The sequence below is a fragment of the Neomonachus schauinslandi genome, chromosome 6 (genome assembly GCF_002201575.2).
Source record: "Neomonachus schauinslandi chromosome 6, ASM220157v2, whole genome shotgun sequence".
Classification (NCBI taxonomy): domain Eukaryota; kingdom Metazoa; phylum Chordata; class Mammalia; order Carnivora; family Phocidae; genus Neomonachus; species Neomonachus schauinslandi.
The window spans coordinates 123,206,480-123,233,072 of NC_058408.1; the positions used below are offsets into that span (position 1 = coordinate 123,206,480).

Consider the following 26,593-nt stretch of genomic DNA (forward strand, 5'->3'; position numbering starts at 1 on the left):
TATGGTGAAAGGGGCACTTCACAAGTTGCTCTGGAAATGTGAATGGCTTTACCCTTTGAAACCCATTCCAGGAACACCTGTTAAAAACATCCCAAGAATGTGAGGATCTAGGTTCAGGAACATCTACTGTAGCATTGCTCGTGATGGGAAAAACTTAACACGAAGTGAATGTTAACTGATAAGGGAATCATTGGATCAATTATGGCCCACCCACGCCAGGAATATTTTGCAAAATATTCGGAAGAATAAACTGAAGTTATCACCAGTGCATTGGAGGGGTTTCTTATGACGTACTGCTGAGTGAGAAAAGCATGATTCATAAAAAGCACGTATCAAATCTGATCCTGTTTTGTAGAATGATGAAGCTTCTATTTGCATGCATGTTTATATCCCTACAGAAGTGTCTGTGTGAACACATGTGCAAGGAGAAAAATACGGAAGGATGCACACAGAGCCATCAGCCGGCATCTCTTGGGGAAGGGCAGAGGAGCAATATGTGGAAAAGAGAAGGGAGGGAGCTAGCCAAATTAAAGGGAAAAGAATAAAAAAAAAAAATTAAGAAAGGACATGATGATATCATTACATGTATGCATTTGTATGAAATTATATATATATGCATATGTATGTGTAAAATATAAAATAGCATTAAAGCAAAAACATAAAGCAAATATTGATTTCTATTTTATCCCTAAATAGGCATCCTTGAAAAAAAGGATTCTGGCACTTAAAAATTATTCCTTTTGACAGGGCCAGTGGCGTGACTGATAACGCATCTGACTACAGATCAGAAGATTCTAAAAACTATTCCTTTTGACACTGTGTGTCAACTATACCTCAATAAAAAAAATTATTCCCTCTGCTCTGCATTTATTTTATGTAGAAGAAGCAATATTGGCAGTAGTGAGCCCTGACTCCTGCAGGATGCTAGCCAGACTGAAGTCTAGCAGCCTCTCTCCCCCAGCACGGCTTCTGAATGGGAAAAACTCCTCCAGTTGGATATGTATCCAGTGAGACGCCCCCGCACCCGTAATCTCCAGCCTAGAACCTCTTAGAACCAGGAAAGCACACGTGTGTGAGTGTCAGTGTGCAGACACGCAGAGGCAGACTTCCAGGCAGGCACCTGCTGATGGGTGGCCCTGCCCACAGATGGCCACAACCTCACCTGCCCTCTCCCCCAGCAACCCACAAGGTCTCTAGGCTACACCCTCCTCCCGGCCCCCCTCTCAGCTTATTTTCCCTCCTTGCCTCCCCTGCCCACTTGTTTTGTCAGACTCCTAGTTCCCAAAGCCTCATGATCCCTCCTGTCGGCCCTTGGGGGCTGCAACTCACAAGCCAAGCACGGTGAGAGAGGTCAAACCCAGATGGCAGAGTTTAACTGAAGACCATATGGTCCCGGAGCAGCCAAACACCACCCTCAGCCAGTCCATCCTCAACAAAAGGACACACTCCCTCATGCCCAGAGACTTCGGTGCTCCTAGTCCACTAAGATCGAAAGTAAAAAGTGGAATAAGAGGTTTCCAAAGCTGGGGCACCTGGGTGGCTCTGTTGGTTAAGCATCTGCCTTCGGCTCAGGTCATGATCTTAGAGTCCTGGAATTGAGCCCCTCATCGGGCTCCCTGATAAGCAGGGAGTCTGCTTCTCCCTTTCCTTCTGCGCCTCCCGCTGCTCATGCTCTCTCTCTCTTGCTCACTCTCTCTCAAATAAATAAATAAAATCTTAAAAAAAAAAAAAAAAAAGAGGTTTCCAAAGCCAGGGGCAGAGAGAAAAGGGAAGTGACTGTTTAGTGAGTGTGGGGTCTCCTTTGGGGTGATGAAAATCTTCTGGAATGAAAATTTTCTGGAACGAAATAGTGGGATGGTTGTACAACATTGTGAATGTACTTAATGTCACTAAGTTACACACATTAAAATGGTTAAAATGGAACTTTTATGTTATGTGAAATTTACCACTGCTGAAAAAAAAAAGATCCAAAGGCCTGGTGGGGCCTCACATTACCCCGTCTAGCTTCCTCGCCGCTGGTATTGGTGGCAGTCGCGTTCTCCCGGCTCTCAGATTGCTGCTTCTCCAGCCCACCTAAAGGAATGAGAAAGAAAAGAAACGTGAGGACGCATCAGCCTTCTTTGTAGGAGCACCAAGAGCCGAGGGAGCAAACCTAGTCACCTGGGGGATGACCGGGATCCCTGGCAGATCAGTAAAGATTTGATAACACAGGGGCGCCTGGGTGGCTCAGCCGTTGAGCGTCTGCCTTCGGCTCAGGTCATGATCCCAGGGTCCTGGGATCGAGCCCCGCATCGGGCTCCCTGTTCGGCGGGAAGCCTGCTTCTCCTTCTCCCTCTCCCACTCCCCCTGCTTGTGTTCCCTCTCTCGCTGTGTCTCTCTCTGTCAAATAAATCAATAAAATCTTTAAAAAAAAAAAAAGATTTGATAACACAGGTTGATTGAGCACTTATCACGTGCTGGGTACTGTTCTAGATGCTAGGGCAAAAAAGAACCTGCTTTCTCATAACCATGCACATAATTCACAAATTAGAAATGTATTGCTCTCCTCCATCAGTTCAAGGGTACTTGGAGTCAAATATACAAAGTTAAGAGGCAAATCCCAAAGTCAACCTGCAAGTCAGCTTCCTTACCCTCGCCCCCATTAGGAAGCCCGAATGTAAACAGGACACTCCCTTCTGGAGTCCCCTCATATGGAATGTGGGAGAAGTCCTCAGTGCTGCTTTTAAATATGGGATGTGGTCAGTTACTGCCTTGGCTTAAGTAGGCATTTGGGTTTTCTCTTTGGGGTGAGTCTCATTTTAGAAATTGCTCTGTAGACTTTACATATCAGACTCTGCAGACACGGCCTTGGTCAAGGACAGTGATGCTTGTCTTTGTTTGCTAGTAGCCATTGTGTATAAACCTGGTTCATATCTGTCCCCACCAGGAAGGTGGTCAATCAGCTAAAAGTATTAGACCCACGGTGAACTAGAACTGTGTGCAGTTCCAGGCACCGGGGGATTCAGCAGTGAGCAAGAAAGATGGGTCAAGTGGGCAGCTGGACAATAAACACAAGGTAAGAAAACAAAGGGACAAAGTCATTGTGGGTTCAGAAAATCTGAAGATCGTATGCAGTATGAGCGCTCAGAAGGGGCCTTCCCTGACCACTAACACAGAGATCTGGCCCAGGATCAGGAAAGAATCTAGACTGGGAATGAGCTTGCCCTTGGTGGGCAAGGGGGAACCAGGCAGAGAGGGAGGCCGGATCCACAAGGATATTAGGAATATAGTTGCAGGCAGGGAAGCAGGGAGGCTGATGGATTAGATACGAGGGCCTGAGAGAGGTCCCCAATAACTCCTACATTTGGGGGTTGAATAACTGGGTGGGTTGTGATACCAGGGAGCAGATCTGAGGATAGAGCCTATGTCCAGGAGAGACTATTGTACATAAGAAACCACATCCGAGCAACTACAGGACAATCGACTTTCAAAATCATTTCTTGCATTTGTTTAGAAATTTGCAGCTTACAGAGCTGTTTCCCCATACCTCTTTTGACCCCCATTAGAACATTCTGTGGCAGACAAGAGTGTAATGCCATTTTACAGAGGAGAAAACCAAGACACAAAATGAGTAGCCCAGGGTCGTGCTCAGGACAGTCTTCCTGGTCAGAAGCCTGAGGATCTTTCCTGTGCCCCACAGCTCGCAACAATGATCCGGGTAGAGTCCCAAACAGATGACCCAATGACCTGGCCCGGGACAACCAAGGGAGCCGGCCCTGTGGTCCCACAGCTCAGCCTCCACCACACAGCCCGCCTCTTTCCCTCTCCTGCCGATGACACCGGCGGCGGACCAGGCGTGCGCTGACATTTTTGCGTGCCTTCATCCCGCTCGTTCCGCTGCCTTTCTGGCCAACTCCGAATCCACTCACACGCTCCCTGCAGCTGCCGGGCCGTTGGCTGCCAGCTCCCAGCCCTCTGGGTATTCTTCCAGCTTCGATATCATTTCCTCTTGGGCTAAAGTTCAGGGAAAATCGCTGGCCTGCAGAGGGATGTGGCATGCATGGAGCGAAGGGGAGCCTGGAGTCAGAGCTCCGGGACCAGCTTCGTCTTTGCTGCGGAACTGTGGCTAAGACCTTGGGCGTTTGTATTTTTCATCTGTCAAATGGGCTGTTTGTTTTGAAGACCAAATGAGGTAATGGGTTTGTTTAGGCACTAACTCATTCAACAAATATTTATCCAACACCTGCTCCACGCCAGATGCTGTTTCTGCTGCTCAGGATACAACACAGAACAAACTCTACCCTGACCTCATGGAAATTATATTCTGATGGAGGGTAGGGGAGAAAACAATAAGCTAATAGGCAACCAAATATTTAAGCCAGTTGCTGATAGGCACCACAAAGAAAATAAATGAGGGTGAAGGGAACAGTGAATGCTAGGGATAAGGGGTTGCTGTTTCATGTGAGATAGAAAAGCAGAAGCCGGAACAGAGTGACAGAGAGACTACTACAGAAGACTGGGGAAGAACATTTCAAACTGAGAAAAACAACGGGTGCAAAGGCCCTGGGGTGGGAGTGTGCTTGGGGGTAGGGAGGCGGTATGACTGGAATGGAATGGGTGAGAGAGACAGTAGTAGGCAGTGTGGCCAGAGGGCAGTGGAGGGTCTGGAGGGTTAGCTCATGTGGTGCCATTTTCAGGATTTGGCTTTTATTCCGAGGGATCTAGATGAGAGCCAGAGAACATGAGAGGGCTCTGTATCTGCACCAGCTTTGAATATGACCAAGGTTACTTACTAGTAGTGGACAGGAGGGGGACTCAGGGGCTGGCATTGGAAAGGAGATTCCACATAGCACTAGCCCAGCATGAAGGGTTGGTAAGTTTAGATGTGCTTGGCTCCTGCGAAAGGGGTGGAATAAGGCAAAAAAAAAATTAAACCTGTAAGGATACCTGAGCACAGCCTGGGTTCAAGGTTAACTGTAGGCTGTGGCTGTGGGAGCTAAGGCCAGGAGAGACTGATATTCAGCTCTGCAGCAGGCTCGGGGTGGAGGACTTCCGATCCACCTGGCCCCCTATAATAGGAGCTCAAGCTCTGGAGTTGAGGGGAGAACAGGGGCCCCCTAGTAGCCAGAGAGGGGAAAGAATCAGTGATTACTATGTGCCAGTTATGGAGTTGAACATGCGCTAAGAACAGTGCTAAATGCTCTTCTTGTATTGTGTTTAATAATTCTGGCCTCATAAAGACACAATGACAAAAGGGCCATAACCATCCCCATTTTCCAGGGAGGAAACAAGGCTCCAAGAGGTGAAGTGACTTGCCTATCTCGAGGGTACAGAGATGGTTAGCAATGGTGATGGCTGAAGATGGGTCCTATCTGACCCTCCAAATCTGTGCTCCTTCCTCTCAGCCTCAGGACCAGAAAGAAAAAGAGTAAGTGGGGTGCCTGGGAGAGGTTGGCTATTCTCAAGGGACTCACAGCACTTTTTTCCAGGAGGCCTGCGAGAGCTTGGGGCCCTGGGCAGTTAAGAACACAAATCCTTCCTCTGTCATCCTTCCCAGCAAGAGACTAGAGACTGTCTTTTCTCTCAGAAGGGCAGCAAATCTCATGCTCCCAGTACCGCTGAGCCCGGGATCTCCCTGGACTTAATGTGGTTTGGCCACTCTCCCTGATGAAACCGTTCCTGAGGCTCCCCACTGCCCTTGGGATGAGTTCTAATTCCCTGAGGCCTCCTCCACCTGGTGCCCCGGGGCTTTCTGCTACTTCCCCCACTCCCACTCAGCCACCCTGAGCTACCTATAGCACCTTGATTTTTATTTTCCTCGGCCACACCCACCTCTTCACCTGGCCAAATCCTACTGGTGCTTTAAGTTTCAGCTGGGACACCACTTCTTCTGGGACACTGCCTCACTGCTCCTCCCAGGTTAGAAGCCCTCTGCTCTGTGAGCACATACAGGGCCTGGGCTGATTCACAACTCTTACCGCAAGGTATGGGCATCTCCTGTCCATTCAGTTGATCCTTCAGTTTGGTTTTTAGGTTTTAGCATCTTGGTGAAAGTATCCTTGTCTTGTCCAACAATGAACACGAAGCAGTGTGCCCGGCACATAGCAGACACTCAATAAAATATGGGATGGATGGATGAATGGACTGATGGATGATGGATGGACGAGTCAGGTAGACAGTGCTTAAAAAGATAACTCAATCATTTTTAACTCAGCCTAATGGATGGGAAAATCCATCAGCTTTTATGGAGAGAGGGAAGCAGATATTCCTGGGACAATGGTTATCAACCTTCGCTGCAATGTGGGATCACCTGGGAAACTTTTTTAGACAAACACGGATGCCGGGTCCCCCCTGCCACCCACCCACCCAGGTTCTTATTTAATCAGTCTGGGCCTGGGCTGGGCCTTGGGATTTTCAAAAGCTCCTCAGGTGATTCTAAGGTGCAGCAAAGGTTGAGATTCACTACTCAGAGAACCTGATATTTTCTTAAAACCAAACTCTTCCTTCCCAAGCTCACCAGGAATGAAAGATGTGGAGCTGGAGACAGACATCAAACACTAAAAAAGTCATTTCTCACATCTGTATCAATGGAAAATGTTCCTCTCTTCCAGTAAAAGTTAGCAAATGAGTAAGACAGGTGTGACCGTGGCTGGAACTGCACCCATGAGCACCACGGAACAAGGAAGAGAAATAATAGCCTGCTGCAGCCAAAGACTGGGGACAATGGGGGAGGGAGCATTCAGGGGGTGGGGATATATTTTTCCTTGGGTGTAACTGCAAGACAAAAAATATTTGAAAAAAAAATATGTATATGCCTGTATTTGATCTTTGGTTAATTACCTCTTCACTGAGAGGATATGCAAAGACCTTGTAGATTTCATTAGTCACAGGGGCTTATTCAAACGTCTCCTTTGCATAAGAAACCCAGGCTTACAGCTGGTCTCTGGGAAAGAATGCCCTCCAGGCCTTGAAAAGAGAGCTACAGGCCTGTTCACGCTCTCACTGAAACACAGCAGAGGTCAACCGCCCGTGATGCATGGGGCCAGGCTGAAATGTTTCTATCCAGCATTTGCAATTCAATCCCACAGTTTCCTTTATGGAACAATTCACTAAATTCAGAGTTGTTCTTTTTTCTAATTCACCATATAATTCACCTCCCAAGTTCAATTAAGAAGCAATCTGTTAGCAACTTTGGGAGCAAGCTGCTTTTCTTTGGGAAAGCCCAATTTTCTTCCGCTCCCAACAAAAAGTAGCTTAATTATATGCATCATATGAGACACTGATGTATACACAACACTCCTCCACCATAATTAGTGAAATATTAACTATATACATCCAAAGACATCTAGGCAGAAAGAGATGGGCTTTTCCAAAGCCCAGGAGGACAGAGCCTTGTTCCATAGATCAATATTGCTCATTTGAATATATGTTCATGCATAGTGACTATGAATTAATATTCATTAATATGGTATTATAAACAAAACTGGATATCAAGTATTCCTTCTATTCCTCATTTGTAGAGTCTAACATTATTTAGTCCTTGGTTTTCTTAAACACAAGAATAACTACCATTTTTAAAGTGTTGGTTACTTGCAGGTACTACACATAATGTTAATCTATTTAATCCTCAAGCCAACCCTCTGAGGTGGATATCATTCCCATTTTACGTGCAGGGTAACTGAGGCTTAGAGCAGTTAAGATATCACTGGAGACACACAGCCATTTGGTAGAAAGGTTGAGATTCTCTTCAGACAGTCTGGTGTCAAATCCTTTAATATTCATCACACACCACGGTAACCCTGCCAGGCCAACCTACACCCTCCATCTACTCACTTTTATTTTGTTTTGTTTTGTTTTTAAGTATTTTATTTATTTATTTGAGAGACAGAATGCGAGCCAGAGAACACAAGCAGGGGTAGCAGCAGAGGGAGAGGGAAAAGCAGACTCCCCACTGAGCAGGGAGCCTGACATGGGGCTGGATCTCAGGACCCTGGGATCATGACCTGAGCCAAGGCAGACGGTTAACCGACTGAGCCACCCAGGCATCCCTTCCATTTGCTCACTTTTAATACACGTGTATTTACAGCTCTGACCCACCAGAGGTAGGTAAATCTATCATGAAAATGCTTTGCTTTATTTTAATAACAATAATAAAAAAATCTCCACACAAGATCCTAAAAATCACTTTATTACTAGTCTATTCATTCAACAAATACTGGTTGAGGGTCTGCTTTGGGCAGCACTGGACTGGGTTCCTGAAGACAGGACAGCCAGGGCCTACCTTCATGGTGCCCTCATGGCTCTCGTGCGGAGGATAAAAATCAACAATAAACAAAGAGATCATTCCACGGGGGTTGGGGGGGATATGAAGCACTTTGAAGAAATTAGAACAGTTTTATGAAAGACCAATGGGGGATGGGAGCCCAGGGAAGGCCTCTCTGAGTAGATGGCATTTGAGCTGAGACCTAAATGATGAAAGAGGGACCTCCATCTGGGGAGAGCATTCCAGCAAAAAAACAAAACCAAAACACAACAGAAGCAAAAACAAGCAAACAAACAAAAACCCAGCAAGTAAAAATGAGTCGCGCTGGCTGGAGCCGGGGCTGAGGGCAGCATAGGCAGGAGCTGTGCCTGAGGAATGCACAGCCAGCTTGCGCAGGGCTTATGAGTCTGATCCTCACAACCATGCCTTAAGCAGTCCTAATTTGCCATGCCCTTTGGTCATATGTAATATGCACAGCAATCCCATGAATAAGTAATATTATTCCTCTTTTACAGAAGAGAAAACGGAGGGTCAGGAGTAAGTTGTTGGAGGTCACCCAGCTGGTAAGTGACAGATTCTGCATTTCCAGTCTGGCCCATCTGACTCCAGAACCCATGTTCCCTGCCCTCTAGCCCACACCTGTGTGAGTGTGGTCTGAGTGAGCCTCTCAGGCCAGGCCGATGGATGACATATCTGCCCACCTCGGTCAGTGCAAGAAACACCTGCTCAGCGGAGGTTTCAATTATTCATTAGGAAAAAAAAAGAGGCCAAGCCCCCTTAACAGGCTGATTTAGGAATGAACTGGTCAACCACTCTGGTAATCAATGTGTAATCCTAAGCAATTCAGGGCCAAGTAAATTTTATATCTATGCCAAATTTCAAATACTACGGAAGGGAAAGGGAAAATGAGTTAAAAGATCATTGCCAGCTTTTGTTAGTGAAATGATTTAATATCAGCAAGTGTATAATAAAAAGGGAATTTTTATACACTGCTGGTGGAGCAGGAATATAAATTGGTAACATTTATGAGGTAATTAACAAGATGTATCAAAACAGGCAGTAAAATGACTTTGACCCAAGAATATGACTTCTGGATATTGGCACTAAGGAACTGATTGACGATGAAGACAAAGGGAAGAACTGGGTATGATCCCATCTTTTTTGAAAAAGCATCTACAAAAAAGATGGGGGAGAAAAGACTGGATGGAAATACCCACAATGCTCATTGTGATGATCTCTGGTTTGTGATGTTTGGGTGAATTTTATTTTCTTACATATTTTTTGTAGTTTCTAAATTGTGATTACTTTTATAATCAGGAAATAAAGGGATTTTCCAAAAGAAAAGCTAGATTATAGCACACACTTGCCTACGAACATGTGCTCTGCACTTTGTCGTGCACATATGCACACACACATGTGTACACATGTATGTGCCCGTGCGCACACACACACACACACACATACAGGCGGCTGCCAGGAAAACCCTTCTCCACTGGGAAAGCAAGAAACATAGCTGTGTTTCTGCAGATGGAAAAGTTGTGGTCCAGTCGGGTTTTTTGCTTTTCTGTTCTGACCATGGAAAGAAAAAGTAATGAGTCCACACCTCAGCAAGATGGAAGGCAGGAGAGCTCATGGCTGAGAAGTGAGGGGGCCAGTCAGAACCTTCTCGCAGACAGTGATGTGTAGGCGATTCCTAGATCCAGCCCTCCCTTCTCCAGCCAGTCACCTGGCTCCCCTCAGTGTCCAAGCACTGGCTGATGAGGCCTTGGAATTTGCTCCTACTCCAGGGGGAAGCTCACGGGAGGCTTCTTAATCACGCAGATTGGAGTGCTCTCTCCCCAGGGCCTCCAGCCTGACATCCATTCTGTTTGGCGTTGGACCCTCCACCTGCATTTTTCCTGGTCCCTGACTGTTGTTACAACAAGGCCAGACCTTTAGCTTAGGTGTGATCTCGAAGTAGTCCCTATTGCTCACCTGGCTTCAAGCCTCCGGTGCTCTCCTGAGCCTGGGCTCCAGGGACTCTCCCACACGCGGCCCACGTCTTTCACACCCAGCCTGGCCTTGGCTTCTTCGAAGGCTGTTTCCATCATTTGTTGCTGCATAGCAAACTATCCCTCTCAACAGAGTGGCTTAAAATAACCATTTTATGCTTGCTTCTGATTCTGTGGGCCAGGAATTGGGGCAAAGAATGGCACTGGCTTGTCTGCTCCACAGTGTCTAGGGCCTTAGCTGGGAGAGCTCGGATGGCTGAGGGATGACCACGATGGCTCACGGGCAGCTGTATGTCTGGGGCCTTGGCTCTCTTCCATGTGGCCTCTACATACAGCCCTCTTGAGCTCTGTTGGGCTTCCTAACAGCAGGGTGCTTCCAACGGGCAGCATTCTGAAATGATGTGTCCCGATGTGCCACTGCTTTGTAAAAGCTGCTTCCATCATGCTCTCTAGGGTTCTACTGGCCAAAGCAAGTCCCACACCCAAGCCGATAGTCATGGAGGGAGAGAACAGAACCAGGGAATGCCTGTGTCAGGTGAGGTGTGCCGGGGAGCACAAATGCGACAACCTCCCTACCACCTCCCTGATCTCTGTTTACCTGAGGTTCAGGCAAATCAGGTGGTTTGCAAGATGGACCTACAGCTCAAGCTCCAGAGTCAGAGTGCTTAGGATTCAGCCTTTACTTCACCATTTCCTAGCTGTGTGAACTTAAACAAGTCACCTAACCTCTTTCTCTTTCAGATTCCTCATCCATAAAATGAGGATAAGAGGATTCACCTCATAGGGTTGTTATGAAGATTAAGAGAGATAATCCATGCAAGGCATAGAACAATGCCTGGTCCCAAATCAGCATTCACAGAGTTAGCTATTACTCCGATTACTATTATCACTATTGACTCTAACTCATCCTCAGTCACACAGCCAGAAAGCGGCAAAACCCAGATGCAATCCCAAGTCCCTGTGCCTCCACTGATGGCCTTTATCATACAGGGCGGTCTGGGGCTTCTCCCACACAGAGATTTCTAGAAGCTTCTGAAGGGGTGTGCTTCTAAAGCAGGAAGTGGTCAGGTGTGGCAGTGGTGGGACACTAGAGAGACATGGGGGTAAAAATTCAGACCCACAGTGTTCACGGCTGATGGTGAGGCAGCAAGAACCGAGGAGCATGGTAGGACACCAATTAAATCCTTCCCTGAGATGCTGAGGGCCAAAATTTGGACTTACAAGCTGAATGTATAAAAGGAAGATTCTGGAAGAAACTTCCCAGTCCCCATTTATTCCCTTCAGGGTTCATTGAGAATTATCAGCAATGATCTTGTTTATGTGCTTGCATGTTAACTACTTGCCTCCATGACACCCTCTAAAACACCAGCTCCATCTTCTTCAATGATGTATCCCCAGGCCTGGGATGGACCTGGCAGACAGGGAGGAGGAAGGGCAGGGAGGTTGGACTCCAAACAAGAAGTGATGACATCCTGAAGTGGGCAGACCATAGCGATGGAGAGGAGGGTGCTTAGGTGAGCTCGTTAGGTGTTTGGTGCGCAGCTGGCCAACAGAAGGGGGTGGAGGGAAGCCCGAGTCTGCTCTGAGACGTGATCAAGGCCCTCCCTTCCACAGTCATCATGCTGAAAGATGCCAGTGGAAAGAAACGTTTCAGACGACCCATCAGAATGGTCAACATAAGAGACTTGGGGTAACTTTAACAGGAAATGTGTCTAACTGATCTGGGAGAATTATACATTTTATTGCAATTTGTAAAGATAATAGTAAGTGAAGAAGAAGAATTCCCTGTTCCTGGATGGAGTGAGTAAATGATATAAATGGGTCAGTTTCTCCAAAGGAAGTTAAGGGTTTAATGCAACCATGATCCAAATTCTAAGAAGATTTTGTTGGGATCCTCTTAGATTTTTGTAGAAATGTGATTCCTAGACTCACCTAGAAGAATAAACAAGTGAGATTATACAAGACATTTCTAGAAAAACCCAGAGCAAGGGCGATGAGGAAGAATGCAGCCCATCAAATACTAAACACATGAAGAAACTAACATGACAAGACACATAGGTGAATGGAGCACAAAACCACACACTACGTGATAAAGGAAACATCGCCAAAGCCCCAGGAAAGAATATGCAGTAGACGGTATTGAGATTATTATTCAGAAATTAGGGGGAGGGGCATCAACCCTACCCTCAAAGAAAACCCAAATGGATAGAAAGAGTGAAGTATAAACAAACAAACCATAGGAAAACAGTAGAAAAAATATGTTATTTCCCAAAGTTAGAGTAGGAAAAATTTTATATGTTCAGAAGCATAAGAAAAAGAAAATTTGGTTTGACACATTCAACTTCAAAAACTTTAATAGACTGATGAATCACAGACCTGTACCCCTGAAATAAATAATATATTATATGTTAATTTAAAAAAAAATTTGTGTATCAAAAAGATGAATCCCCAAAACTGGAAACAAATCACCCAGACAGGAGAAAATGTCTGCATTGAAGGTAACAATGGGTATCATCCGTATTATACAAATAGCTCATGCAAATCGATGAGAAAAACTGTCTCCAGTAGACATCGGATAAAGGAAGTTGGTGAACACGTCATAGAAGAAAAATCTAACTGGTAGGTAATTATATAGAAGTTTACCCCCAAGAAATGAAAATAAAAGCAAAATGAGGTATCTTTTTCCAACGATTTAAGTAGCAAAATAATGAGATTAATGGTAACAATTGTGCTGAGTCTGGGGGAAAGGGAATTTTCCCTTTGTGAAGAGTTGTTTACTCAGCAACTTTGGTGAGCATCACAGGACTAGGCACTGGGAGCACACAGACACATGATGGTTCACAGAGCTCACTGCCCAGCCTGGGAGAAAAGGAAGAGATCTGGGCATGTGGGGGCTTCCCAGAGAAGGGTGGCAGAGTTTGAGGGAAAGGCAGATGGTGAGGGGCAAAGACATTGCAGGCCCTGGGGTGGTGAAGAGGACAACATATGGGGGCAGAGTCCTCAGCCCAAGTCCCAGCAGAGTGTGATCCCAGTGTGTCTTTCCAGCTTCTCTCCCCCACCTGCCATGTCCCACTGACCTACCAGCCACCCTGAACCACTCGGTTCTCCCTGCCAAGCTCCCCCTCCATGACTGCATTCAAGCTCTGCCTTCCCCCTGCAACACACAATCCCTCCAGCTACAACCCTAGTCAAAATCCTTCAGGCCCAGCTCTACTTCCTCCACGACACAGCCCCCTCCTCTGTGCGTCACTTACATCTCCTTCATGGCCCTTTATTCGTTCATTCATTCATGCATTCATTCGTTCCCTCATTCAACTAGCTCTTATGGGGCACCTCTCTGTGCTAGGCATCGTACCAGGGGCCAGAGATAGAAAAATAGACCAGACCCAGTCGTTGCTCTCAAGGAGCTCCTGGGCCCGATCATACCAAGCCCATGGTATAACTATTTGTGAACCAAGTCTGTTGTTCCTAACAAGACACTTAACTCCTTGGATAGAGATAACCCTGTGTATTTCCCCCATGCAGTTTTTGCGACACATGCATAACAAATATGTCCATCCGAGTTGGACGGAACTGGATTGGCGAATGCTGGCATATATTATCCCAGCCAATATTCACTGCCCCTGTGTGGGGTGAGGTATTGTTACTGTTGTCCCCATTTTACAGATGAGGAAACCAAGTCTCAACGAGGTAAAGCACTTGATCTGTGGTCACCAGCTTGTATGCAGCAGAGCTGGGAGGGCCTAACCCCCAGCCCTCAGTCTTTGCCTCATGGTTCTGTCCCTTACTATGTGACAGGAGCAGAGAATGAAGAGGAAACCCCAGATACTGAAGAAAGGGTTACCTAGACTTGAGGGGTAGGATTCTCACTACGCGGAAAGTTCAGAAGAGGCACATGTGTATCCTCATAGAAAAATCTTAGAAGGGTTTTATCACATGGCCTCTGCACAGATGACCAAATGACCAGTAAAGATTTACAGATGTCTCACAGAGCAAGCCCCATGGACTGGGTCACAGAAAGAGTAGCAGGGAACTCAGGAAAACAAAGATAGGAAGACCAACCCAAGCCCTCTCCAGGGAACTAGAGGAGAGAAGCAGAAAGGATCACAGAGCTCCATGGCCTGTCTTTGTTTGACCTTTCTGGAGAGACGTCAGCTCGGTTCAAGGAGAGCTGCAGAGTAATGGCTTCACCTCTAAGAGATACTATAGGTGAACAGAGGTTAAGGTGACTGGGGTTTTTCCGATGGCATGATGGCAGATGTCAGTGAAATGTAATGGCCCCTTTGCTTCCGAGAAGTTAATATCTATTAATGGTCCCATCCCACTGATTCACTAGGGCACAAAGATCCTCTTCTGATGCCAATGCATTTGCTGGGCCATAAAACATGCCCTCCAAGACACCGAGTGTGCCCTTCTGTCTTTTTCTGTGTTTCTTCCCCAGTACCATGCAGAGCCCCAGACAGGGCATGCTGTATTGCAAAGAGGTGCCAGAGACTGAAAGTTCAAGAAAAGAGCCTCCAGAAGAAGGATCTTCTTTCAGATTACCAGGCAACAGTTGCAGCTCTGGGATCCTCCTCCCTTGGCGGAGAAGAGAGAAGTGGCGTGGTCAGTGCCATGGGATCTGATTTAGGGCCCAAGGATGGTATCTTTACCCACTGGCCCAATACACAAACTCAGATGCTAGAGCTGGGGGGCCAGGCAAGCAACACATCAGAGTGCAAGAGGCCGGCTGCGAGAGACAAAGAGGGCTAGTGGGGTCTGTGGCAAACCGCAGAGCATGTGCTCCTCCGGAGGTCAACCCATCCTTATGCAACTCCATTGATTGTTGCCATGTGGAAATGTTGGACCAGTGTGGCCAGATCTCCCAACTTTTCAAGAGAAGCCAGACTTAGTTCCGGATTTTTATGAGAAATCTGATTTTTTTTTTTTCCAAATGTTGGCAGCAAGTTTAAAAATGTGAGCACTACAAAACAAACAAAACACATCTGCAGACCAGATTTGGCTGGTGGGCTGACCGCTTAGGACCTCTGGGCTGCAGAGTAAATGGGAAAGCCATGCCTCTAGGGGCTGCCAATGTCAGAGGAGACAGGATCTCCTTCCTCCGGCAATGGCAACCCAGGTCCAGGGGAGCAGGAGGGTAGCAGAGAACCTGGGAAGCAGAAAGCAAGGAGTAGCAGAAGCGAGTTAGAGGCTCAGTGCCAAGGCCAGCTGGGGCTTTTCTCTCACTGTCTATGGGCAAACAAGCTCATTAAAGGACACCGAAGAGAAATAAGATGACCAGAACACAGGATGAGATTCCACTGGCAACTCCACCACCATCATCACCTCCTCTCCCTGGACCTCCTTGGAAACCACAGAAATAATGACCTGCAGACCCCACTGTCAACAGCCCCCGAAGAAATGGGATTTTGCTCTGGCCATCCTGCAATCAGCCACAGGTTAGCACAATGGAAGGCGGCAGGAGTCTCATCCCAAACACACTGGCAGGACCACCTGCTGCCCCTCAGCAGGTTGCATCTCCAGCTCTCCGGGCCCAGCCCACTTGTCACTGGTGCTCGGTGGCCTTGGAGGCCGTCTCGGCTCTCTAAAACTTCTCTCTCCTGCCCATGGTTGTGTGTTGTTGTTTTCTAAGACAGGACAAAGGGAGGCCACAGACAGGTTTCTGCCAACACCTAGGAGAGCCCACTGAAGGGTCTCGGGTTAGGTACAATTTGAGCAGAACATTCTGAAGTTCTGTGAGTCATCAAATGAAGGAGAAGCCAAAGATCCTCTGGTTCTCTAACCAGCTGTGCATGCAGCAGAGACCACACGTTTAGTCTCCATACATTTCTGGGATTACCGTTGGCAAAAGAACCGAGAGACACATTCGTGGCCCTCAAGAGGTTTAGAGTGCAACCCTTCATTTTACAGATAAGGAAAGTGAAGTCCCGTGAAGCGAAGCGACATGGTCAATGTCTGTCATGCAGTGGCTAAAACTCTGAAGTGTTGTGGCACTGGTTTTGTCCAAAAAACAACTGAGTTCATTATCACGCCCAAGAAGAAAATACTTGAGTAGCAAATGCATTTGCGACAGAGATCAGGTTCCAGCTGTGACAAAATGCACACATCTAGAAGGGCCAAGAAATACAAGAGCAAAGGTGCATAGCTTTAAGAAAACTGAAAATACTAACAAAATATTTAGGGGGTGATTTCCTTATTGATAAAAGCATCCTTTATTTTGTTAAAAAGGATTCACCACAGGGTTCTCTTAAGTCAGGAAGGGGAATATTTTTTATATCTAGGCCACTGATACTAGAATGATGGATTGGAAGGCAGCCTAAATAAGCAAGCCTCAAGGATGGTTTATTTCATGTCATTTTGCTCTAGAGATCTACTATTTAAGTTAAAAACAGGAAACATAGAATTCCATTCAATAAATACAAACAAAGACATACCCAGTTAAAGGGCAGCGAGAAATGGAATCAGATTATGAAGAACCAAAGAGTGACGTCTGGGGAGGTAAGGCAAACTCTTTCTATTAGACAAAACCGAGGGGCAACGATTGGGTCCTCCTCTGATACAGGCAATTCCCAGCTCTCATGAGGCTGTGTTCCCAGATCCCATGTATTAAGATGACTGATGGGAACCCAGGAAGTATTTTCTCATGGAAATAATAGCAATGGCAAAGTGGGTGTGAGGTTACCAGGTGTGGCCCAAGACCAAGTTAACCCAAAAGGGACTGCCTCCACAGCCGCATCCCTGGGGGTCTTCACTCACCCAACACCTCCTCAAAGAGTCCTCACTCACCCATCACCTCCTCAAAGCGGAGGCTGCTCCATTATTCGTTCTTCTCAGAGCCACAGACACGGACCAACCTATTTCCATCATAAGTTTTTTCCTCCACCTACCTCCCTGGGGCTCTGTTGTCAGCCCTCTGGTCAGCTCACTTTATACTCGCTCCTTGGGAGATTCCTGCTACTCTTAGGACTTCCACGGCACCCTACCTAGGGAGGCACTGCAGGCAGCCAGAGGAGGACCCTCGAGTTGAGGATCATGATGTTGAGGTGCAAGAAGAGGCAAAAGCAAAAATAAGGCACTGTGTGGCCCCTGAGAAGAGAAGCCAGCTTTGCTCCTTTCTTTCCAATTTCTAGTCCAGTCCCCAAGAGGCTGGCTCGTCTCTGTTTCTGTCTGTAGGTGGCCCTGAGAATATATTCTTTTTTTTTTTTAAAGATTTTATTTATTTATTTGAGAGAGAGAGAATGAGAGAGAGCACATGAGAGGGGGGAGGGTCAGAGGGAGAAGCAGACTCCCCGCTGAGCAGGGAGCCTGATGCGGGACTCGATCCCAGGACTCCAGGATCATGACCTGAGCCGAAGGCAGTCGCTTAACCGACTGAGCCACCCAGGCGCCCCCTGAGAATATATTCTTAAGTAAATTCTTTACTTGGGCTATCTTGAGTGGGATTCTGTAAGTTGAAATGGAGAGAACTTGGCCTACAATGCCAGGTGCTAAATCTTGTTTGTCCGGGCTTCTCAAGCTAATCTCCCAATTTTGACTCAGGCTCCCGGATTCGAGGTCCACGAGGGGCCCAGGATTGCGGCTCCCTGGACAAATGCCCGAGGGGGGTCACCCCCCTCCCTCACCCAGCTCTGCACCCCATTGTGGCCCCAAGTGGACTTCCCACCCAGTGTCCCCAAATTCTGAGAAATGCAGTCATAATAAAAATCAACCTAAAGGTGAATTTACTTTTCCCAATGCTTGAAGTTCACAGCGAACTCTGGCTTCAATCCAAGGTGTAAATCAGCCTCTGAATGAGACCCCAGGGAAGGAGATGATAGAATCCTTATGTGGCATTCTTTTTTCCTTCCCAAAGAACAGATGTGCATTTTATCAGATGCCTCTTTATCATCTCAAATTATTTTACTAAACTGAAGATTTTATGGGCAGAATAGCGGCCAGGCCTTGCCCAATTCCTGCCCCACAGTCCTCCTGTTCCCGGCTGCCGACTGCGGTCTGTGGGCTCAGCCCGCCCGACGCTGTGGCCAGCCCTGTCCTAAGTCGGGCGGGGGGGGGGGGGGGGGGGGGGGTAGATATAGGGAGTTTAGGCTCAGATGGGAGGGTCTCAGAAGCACTTCACCTTTGACCGGTTTGGATCCGTGTGCTCCTGCCTAATTTCTGACCCTTGTCTTCATTTTATTCTCTCAGGCCAAGTCTCCAGCTTATTGTCTTCCCTAATACCTATGCCCCAGAAGGATTGGGAGTCCTTGCCTTGTCCTCCCAAGCTTGCAGCACAAAACTGGAACTTCCTGTGAGTTTGACGAAAGGTCCTTCTGATGCTATTTGCCTGGGTCTCGGCTCTTGCCCTCCCGGGGGCCCTGCTTTGCCCCCTGGCAGGCCCCGTGCCCCAGGCTGGATCCCCAACACCAACTCCTGCCTGGATGACAGCTGTCACCTGGGGCCTTCCCTCTGCCTACTGGATCACGCCTCCTCTGGGGGGTTGGTGGTTGCCCCACACCAGCAGGGGCTTTGGATCCCACGTCCCACCCCCTCCAGGCTACCCCATTCCTCCCATACTCTAAAACATGACCATAATTACATCCACCATTAAAGCTCCATCTCTTGAATGGCAGAAGAAAAAGTGGGTATCCTTGGTGCTGAGCACAGAAGAGGTCCCCAATTAGCATCTGTTACTTGAAGGAAGGAGGGAGGGAGAGAACACTGGTGTCATAGGGTCAGCAGAGCTGTGAGGCAGACACATGCCTGAGTAGGAGTTCAGCAAGTAAAGATCAAGTTCTACACCACAGGGACCAAGGAGAACTCTCAGAGGAGGGCAGGGATGACGGGAGCAGCTGGCTTGGGGGGGGGGGGACGGCAGGTCTGGGGGGAGAAGGGATGAAAGGAACCCTGGAGGGGTGAGCAGAATGCCAGCACGCCCTCTCTGGCATGGAAAAGACCGCATTTCCATCTGGGAATCTATGTGAGGGGCCCCGTAAAGAAAGCTTTTGGCCACATGGCTAAATGATGCCCTTTTCGGACACTTCCTGCAAGGTGATCGGGGCTTGTCCAGCCCGAGGCCACCACCCCCTAAGCATTTCTTTCATTGCTGGCACCCCACATTCGGGTGCAGTCCTAACCTCAACTGACCTCTGGGGGGAGCAGAGGAGCAGGGAAGCACGGAGGCCCCCAAGCACTCCTGAGGCTCGTGGCCCCATCCACAGACCACAAGCGTTTGTCTGGCATCTTTCACGTGCCAAGGCTGATGCTGGAACAGAAGAAGACGAGCCAAGGCCAAAGACGAGTCACAGCTGGGACAGGCTGGGGGATGCGGCAAGGCACACCCTGCACGTGACCTGAGACAACAGGGAGGGCACGATGAGATGCAGCCCTAATGGCGCATGCAACTCTTGCACATCTTTCCCTATCGCCTCTCAAGAGTGCTGATGGGGAGATCGAGTGTCCCCGGCTCAAGGGGACAGTGTCAGTGGCGATGCCAGCAGGTGTTTCTAGAAGCAATGGCGGGTAGGGGCTAAAAGTAGGGCCTTTGACCTGAGAGTTAAGTCCTAATCTGGGCCCTGCCAGTAATCTGCTGTATTAGAGTTACTTACATACCTCTCTGAACATTAGCCTTCGTGTCTACACCAACAGTACCTACCCCCTAGAACCGCTGTGTGACGGTTAAATGAGATCATGTGTTGAGACTCTGTAAGACATACGCAGCATACAGCAAATGCCAGTTAGTAGTATTCTCTCTGTTGTTGCTACCGGCGTCCGATCCATTTTCAGGTCTCTTTCTGGCCAACTATGAGATCCTAGAGTTTGACTCAGGAGGACCGGGGAAGGCTAGGGAATTGACCGAGATGTCCCGTGAGTGGGTCAGATCCCAGTGGTGCCAGCCCAGCTCCGGAGACCCCAGGGAGGGTGCTGCAGAGTACGTACAGCAATGAAAAAGAATTCTGGGGCATAAGGGGGATGTGGAGCCTGAGACACAGAGGTGGGCCAGACAGGAGCCCACACAGGGGCAGCCACGGTGGCTATGACTATTGGGCACCTGCCAGGGGTCAGACCCTGGCGTAAGTGCTTTCCCTACCACGCCTTTCAATCCCCCTGCAAGACAGGCATTAATAGCTCATTTTACAGATAAGGGATGACTTACCCTGAGCCCCGCAGCTAATCAATACAGAGCCGGAGAGGAAAACCGAGGCTCACCTGACTCCACTACCCAAGCCTTTCTACACTGCAGTTCTGCAAGGTCCAGATGTCCACATAAGAAGAACATCTCATGCGGCTATCCAGTGGGCTCACTGAGACCAGGTGACGGCAACGTGTGCCACTCCAAGTCATGGGCAGAGTGAGAAAAGGAACTCTAGGAGCTGAAGGGTCTGCCAGGTGGGAGGGCCCCCATGGTTCAGAGAGGAGGCCCAGAGAAGGGAGGCAAGGTACCCAAACCTACGTCTTTCACGCCTGCTATTTCATTCTTTTGAACTCAGGAGCCCAAACTGCTGCGCTTATGCAGACGCTCACACGTCTGGGAGGAATTTAGGAACTGAGGAGTTAGAGGTAGGTCGGTGTCTTAAATAGAGCTGGACATGGCCCAGTGGCTCAGAATAGACAAGACGGGGCCATCAGCTTCCATCAGAGCCGATAGGTCATTACAACCATCTCCCCTTTCCAAGTCCTCGTGACAAAGCCCAAGAAATCACATCCATCATCCGGATGGAGGTAACGGTGAGGCCAGACTTTGTCTCCAGGTTTCCAGACATTTGCGAAGATAAGAATGTGCAGCACTGGCGTCCTGGACTCTTTAGGGGAGATACAAACAAACAGAAGCCCAAAACATCAACCACGTCGCCCTGCACCTTGTGTAGTTAGCAGAAGAGGTGGCTCGGGCCTTGGGAACGGGGCTCTTGGGCTCGGCCCCAGCGCATCGAAGAAGACACAAGACGGTCGGAGAGTGTGTGTGTCCCTGCGTGTGTGTCCCGCTAAGTACTTCCTTCACTACACAGCTAATCCGATTAGCTGCTTTAGGAGACTCTGCAATGTTAATTCAAGGGTCCCATTCATAGAGCAGCTTGGCCCACGGCTGCTCAGAGCTCCCATTCTTCTTTCTGCAAATAAAATGCACACAGAAGGACTTTCTCTCCCCGAAGAATGCCCTCTCGCCTCCTTGCCCCGCACACAACCAAAATGCCGCTGCCACTTCCCCCGGTAGCTCCCACGGCAGGGCCAGGGGCCCGTCTGGAACTGGGGAGAAAATAGAGCTCTTTGCATCCCAAGCACAACAGGAGGCTAATTTTCACAGCACTGTCAACCCAGGGGGCCTCCCAAGCCGGCTGCCGTGCTGAGCAAGTTGCGTCGTGAGAGCGCACCAGTCGTAGGGCCCTGGAGGAGTCGTTGGCTTTCTCTGGGCGTTCAGTGCTCTCTCTGCAGAATGGGGACCTGGAACAGAGGGCTCAGTTGGAACGGAAGGCTGGAAGGAGAGAAACTCCGGGCTTGTACAGACACAGTGTCATTCTGTTTGGCTGGAGGACAAGGAGAGGGAAGGGGGCTGGATATGTAGGTTGCAGACAGAGCGCGGACAGCCCAGACCAAGATCAGACTCAGCAGTGTTTCCGCTAAGTGATAGGGAGCCACCAAGGGTTTTAAGGAGTGTAGCTGTTGTGGGGGTCTCCCAGGACTGCTCTAACAAGGTACCACAGGGTGGGTGGCTTGAAACAACAGAAATCCATTCTCTCCCAGTTCTGAGGGCTAGCAATCTGAAATCAAGGTGTTGGCAGAGCCATGCTCCCTCTGAAGGCTCTAGGGAAGGAGCCTTCCTCACCCTCCTGCTAACCCGGAGCAGCTCGGGCAATCCTGGCCCTTCCCAGGCTCGTAGGGGCTTCGCTCCAGTCTCTGCTGCTCTCTTCACACGCCCTCTTCCTCCTCGCTGTGTCTATGTGCTCTCCTCTTCTTATAAAGACTCCCATCGCTGGATTCAGGGCTCATCTCAAGACCCTTAACTAATTACATCTGTAAATCCTCTAGTTCTACATAAGGTCACATTCTGAGGTTCCAGGTAGACATGAGTCTGGGGGGACATTATTCTACCCACTCCAGTGGTTGCCAGGTCAGGGCCAGGAAGATCACCTGGAAGCAGGATGGGGAAGGAGGGACTAGAGGCAGGGAGACTGATTCCTCCAAGTGAATGATGAGGATGCTCCCTGCTTGGGGTCCCAGCAGCTTTTTTTCTGTGGCCAGTGCAGCACCCCATGTGGGCTCATAAACCAACCCAGGCACAACCCTTTGCTCACCCTTTGGCCCAGAGAGGCTGCAGCCTACCTTCCAAGGGATGGCAAAGGAATGATTACACGCACCTCTGCTGTTCTCTGTTCCTTCTAACTGGCAACATGGCAGACAGGCTGGTCTAGCAGAGGACCACATGGGAGCTGGGAAAGCTGGTTCTAGTCCTGGTCCTCCCACTCACTGAATTTAGGACATTGGCCACATCTAGGGCAATGATATTGTTTCATTCTGCAGCCAAGAAAGCAGCTCCAAACTCACAGGAGGAAGCAGGGAAAGAAGGCCGCTGGGGCTACACTTCAGGGTTCTGTGCCCTCCCCACTCTGATTCCCCTCCAGGGATTCAGCGCCCCCTCCTTGAACTTCCTTCCCTCCCCTAAAACACAGGGGCACTAACCAAAGCTTGGAAATGAAATAACCTAAATCTAAGAATACATCCTTTCACACATTTGGAAGCAGGAAGATGGAGTAAAGATATGGTTCCTTTTTATTTATTTATTTTAACCAAAGCAAATGTTTAAGAATCAATGCACACACACAAAAAAAGAATCAATGCACAAAGTTGTTCATAGCACCATTGTTTCTAAAAGGAAAAAAATTACAGGAAGAAAAGGGAAACACTCTTCATGTCCACCTGTATGGGATTCGTTCGATGAATTATGGCAGAGTTGGGCATTAAGTGTGATAGACTACAATGTACTGCATGAAAAGATGTCTATGAGGTGGTGTTAACGGAAAGATGCAGATTGCACAAGAAGGTGTTGAGAAAAATCCCTCCTATGTTTTAAAAATATCTGTATGCTCACAGCCTGAGCCCAGTGAGGCTGGAAGGAATCCAGCAAACAGATAATGACACCGATCCCTGGGGCTGGGAGAACAGGAGATTTTTACTTTCTACTTTGTCCAATTTTGAGCTATTGGACTTTTTTTTTTTTAACAGCTGGCAGTATTAGTTTCATCAGCAAAAACAATAAAAATATTCCCATTCTGAAAATAAAATAACCATTCTAGATAGATGCCAAGTACTATTGGCCCACAGAGAAAAGTGATCAGGATAAAAATCACTTTGCCATAAAAGCACACCAGGAAAAAAAAAAGAAAAAAAACAACAACATTCTGAGCTTGGGAAGGAGGAAATACCAGGTAGGTATATGTTTCAAAGGCCTCAAACCCAAGCTACCAATGTTTCCTCCAGCACACAGCAAATTTCCCCCGTTCTCCACATTAGCCTAAACCCTCCCAGGTCAGTGCTTTCTGCAGATACTACTACTAAGAATAATGAGGAGGTGGCAGAGCTGATATTTATTGAGCACTTATTATTAGCCAGGCACTGTGCTAAGCACTTGATATGTATTCTTTTTGTCCTTATAACATCACTATTCCCTTTTGATAGATGAAGAAACTGAGGCCCAGCTCAAGGATCCAAACCCAGACAGTCTGATCCTAAAACCCGTGACTATAACCAGTGCTTTAACCACTCTTCTGGAAGCAAAGCCCTGTTGGAGCCTTTGATCGTTTAGGCCCATAGGAGATGGTTCCAGGCTCTGCCAATCTCCACCAACCCCTTCCTTCTTCCTCTCCACCCACGTTGGCCAGTGCCTTGTACGTACAGGAGACTGGGTCACCTCCAAAGGGATCCAAAGACAAATATGATGTGGTCTCTGTCCTCTCCTAGTTCACAGGGAGGAAGGAAAGAGAAGACTCAAGTTCTTAGACCAGAGGCTGACCATGTTGGCCTTGGGGGAGTGCCAGGAGGGAGGAGAAGGCAGGGCTGCTAGGCTTCCCTTCATTGCAGCATCCTGAGGCAATCTTCTGGGCGTGCGACTCTCCAGGAGCTGGCCTACAGCTGGCATGGTGGCTGGCCACTCCCAGCCTCTCTCGGGGGTCTCCCACTCACATCTGCCAAGCCCCATGCTGTGCCATGGCAGGTCCCCCGAGGACAACACAAGGATCACTGATTGGGGTGACACTGAACGTTCGTGTTGGTGGATGAGCACCAACTCACTGCTGTGCTGGTCCAGAGTATGGGAGAAGGGTCCCCAAGCCAGAGAGACCATGCCCCAGCCCCCGAAGTCCTCATTGGATCTTGCATGGACACCATGCCTGCCTTCCAAATCAGTACGCACCCACACAGAATGTAAATTGGTGCAACTTCTTTGGAGAACAGACAGTATTTACTAAAGCTGAACTTACGTAGCTTATGACCCAGCAATCCCACTCCTGGTTGCCCAGTGGAAATGAGTGTTTGTGTCCACCAAAAGGTATGTATAAGAATATCAGTAGCAGCTTTATTGATCATAGCCCAAAACTGAACGGTCTAAATGTCTGTCAGTAGAAGGATGACCATGCTAGCATTTGATCACACGAGAGAATACCACACAACGAGAGAGAGTGAACTACTTCACTCAACAAGGTCAAAAAGCTGAGTGAAATAAGATAGACACAAAGAATACATGCTGTGTGATGCTATTTCTGCAGGTAAATGAGTCTGTGGCTGCTGTGGGATGGGTATTGACTAGAAGGGGGCACAAAGGAGTGTCTATGGTTCCGGAAATGTTCCATGCCTTGGTCTGGGTGGGGTTTATGTGGACATACGTAGAAGTTTCATCATCCTGTATATTGGAGATATGTGAAGTTTGCAATTTTTAAGTAATATTGCAAAAAAAAAAGTTTTAAAAATTTTAACCACACAGAGATTACAATCAGGTCAACTTCTCTAGGCCTCCAGGTAAGAACTGGTTAGTTGGAGTGGTAGAATTATGAAGAGATGCTTCCTTTTGTTAGAGCTCAATTAAGGTCATATATATTGGTGTGAAAAATAATTTGGCTTGTAAAAAAACATTTAGAATTCAAACAGACTATTCAAACCACACACGAGAGGCCTCAAAACTCCTAAGAAATTATAGTTATAGAACCAGACACCAAAAAGAAGCTCTAAAGGGCTAAACTGTTCCTCCTTCCTCCCAACCCTTGGCAGTGGGGTCCCTCTGACCTCCTGACAACCTTTGCCCTCTTGCTCTCCCCTCATCCCCCAGCCCCTGGGGGGTGCTTGGACTTGGCTCGGTCCCTGGAGCTGCTCATATTCCTCATGAGCCATGGGAGCTGCCCCCTTACTCTGGGCACATTCCCACCCACCCCTCTAACAGGCACCCTCACCATCTACCCCCACCAACCTCGGCGGGTGCATCTCTCTATCACAGCCTACCCCAAAGAGCCACCCTCCAGTGACTCGCACCTTTCCTAGGCTCCCCGAGTAAAGACAGGCCCTCTCATACTCCCTGTGTGGCTTCCCCACTGCCTGAAATGTGTTTTCTCAATTCTTTACTTCAACGACTCATTCTCATCTTTCAAGACACGATGCAAGGGTGTCCATTCCCACAATGGCTTTCCTGGCTCCCCTATGTAGGCTTCTTCCCCTCACTCTTCTCTCTTCCCACTTCTCTTGGTTCATTACAGCCCTTGCCGTGAGGAACTGCAGTTTATCTCTTCACCTGTCAGTCTCGTTCCACTAGAGAGGAGCACCTCAGTGATAATATCTGTCATTGCCTGAGAACTTGCTATGTGCCAGGCACCAGGCTAGCCCATTACCCTGGGACTTGATCCTCCCAAACCCCTGTGGCATGAGGGATGGTTTCATCCCCATTTTGCAGATAGGAAAACTGAACCTTGGAGATGATAAAGAGCTTGCCCAGGTCTAAACCGTGTCTGCCTGGCAGGAATGGTCTCCCTGAAGGCAGGGGTCCCGTCTTACTCCTCTTTTTCCAGCACTGCACTTGGCCACGACAGGTGCCCCAAAAAAGGGTACAAAGCTCAGTTACGCAAGAGCAATATGTTCTGGAGATCTGCCGCACCACCCTGAGCCTGTAGTTTATAACACTATTTGTGCACTTAAAAATTTGTTAAGAGAGCAAATCTTTTGCGTTCTTAGCACAGTAAGTTTTTAAAAGTCTCCAAAGGGGTGCCTGGGTGGCTCAGTTGGTTAAGCGACTGCCTTCGGCTCAGGTCATGATCCTGGAGTCCCGGGATCGAGTCCCGCATCGGGCTCCCTGCTCAGCGGGGAGTCTGCTTCTCCCTCTCCCGCTCCCCCCTCTTGTGCTCTTTCTCTC

General features: G+C 48.3%; 1 protein-coding gene across 1 annotated transcript in view; it reads right to left on the minus strand.

The window, feature by feature from the left end:
• The window catches only part of TLL2 (tolloid like 2), a 117,951-nt gene that overhangs the window by 66,275 nt on the left and 25,083 nt on the right, over positions 1 to 26,593 (minus strand). Inside the window, exon 3 of the mRNA XM_021699869.1 lies at positions 1,996 to 2,073. Within this exon, the coding sequence (XP_021555544.1) occupies positions 1,996 to 2,073 (78 nt within the window). The remainder of the gene's footprint in view (positions 1 to 1,995; positions 2,074 to 26,593) is intronic.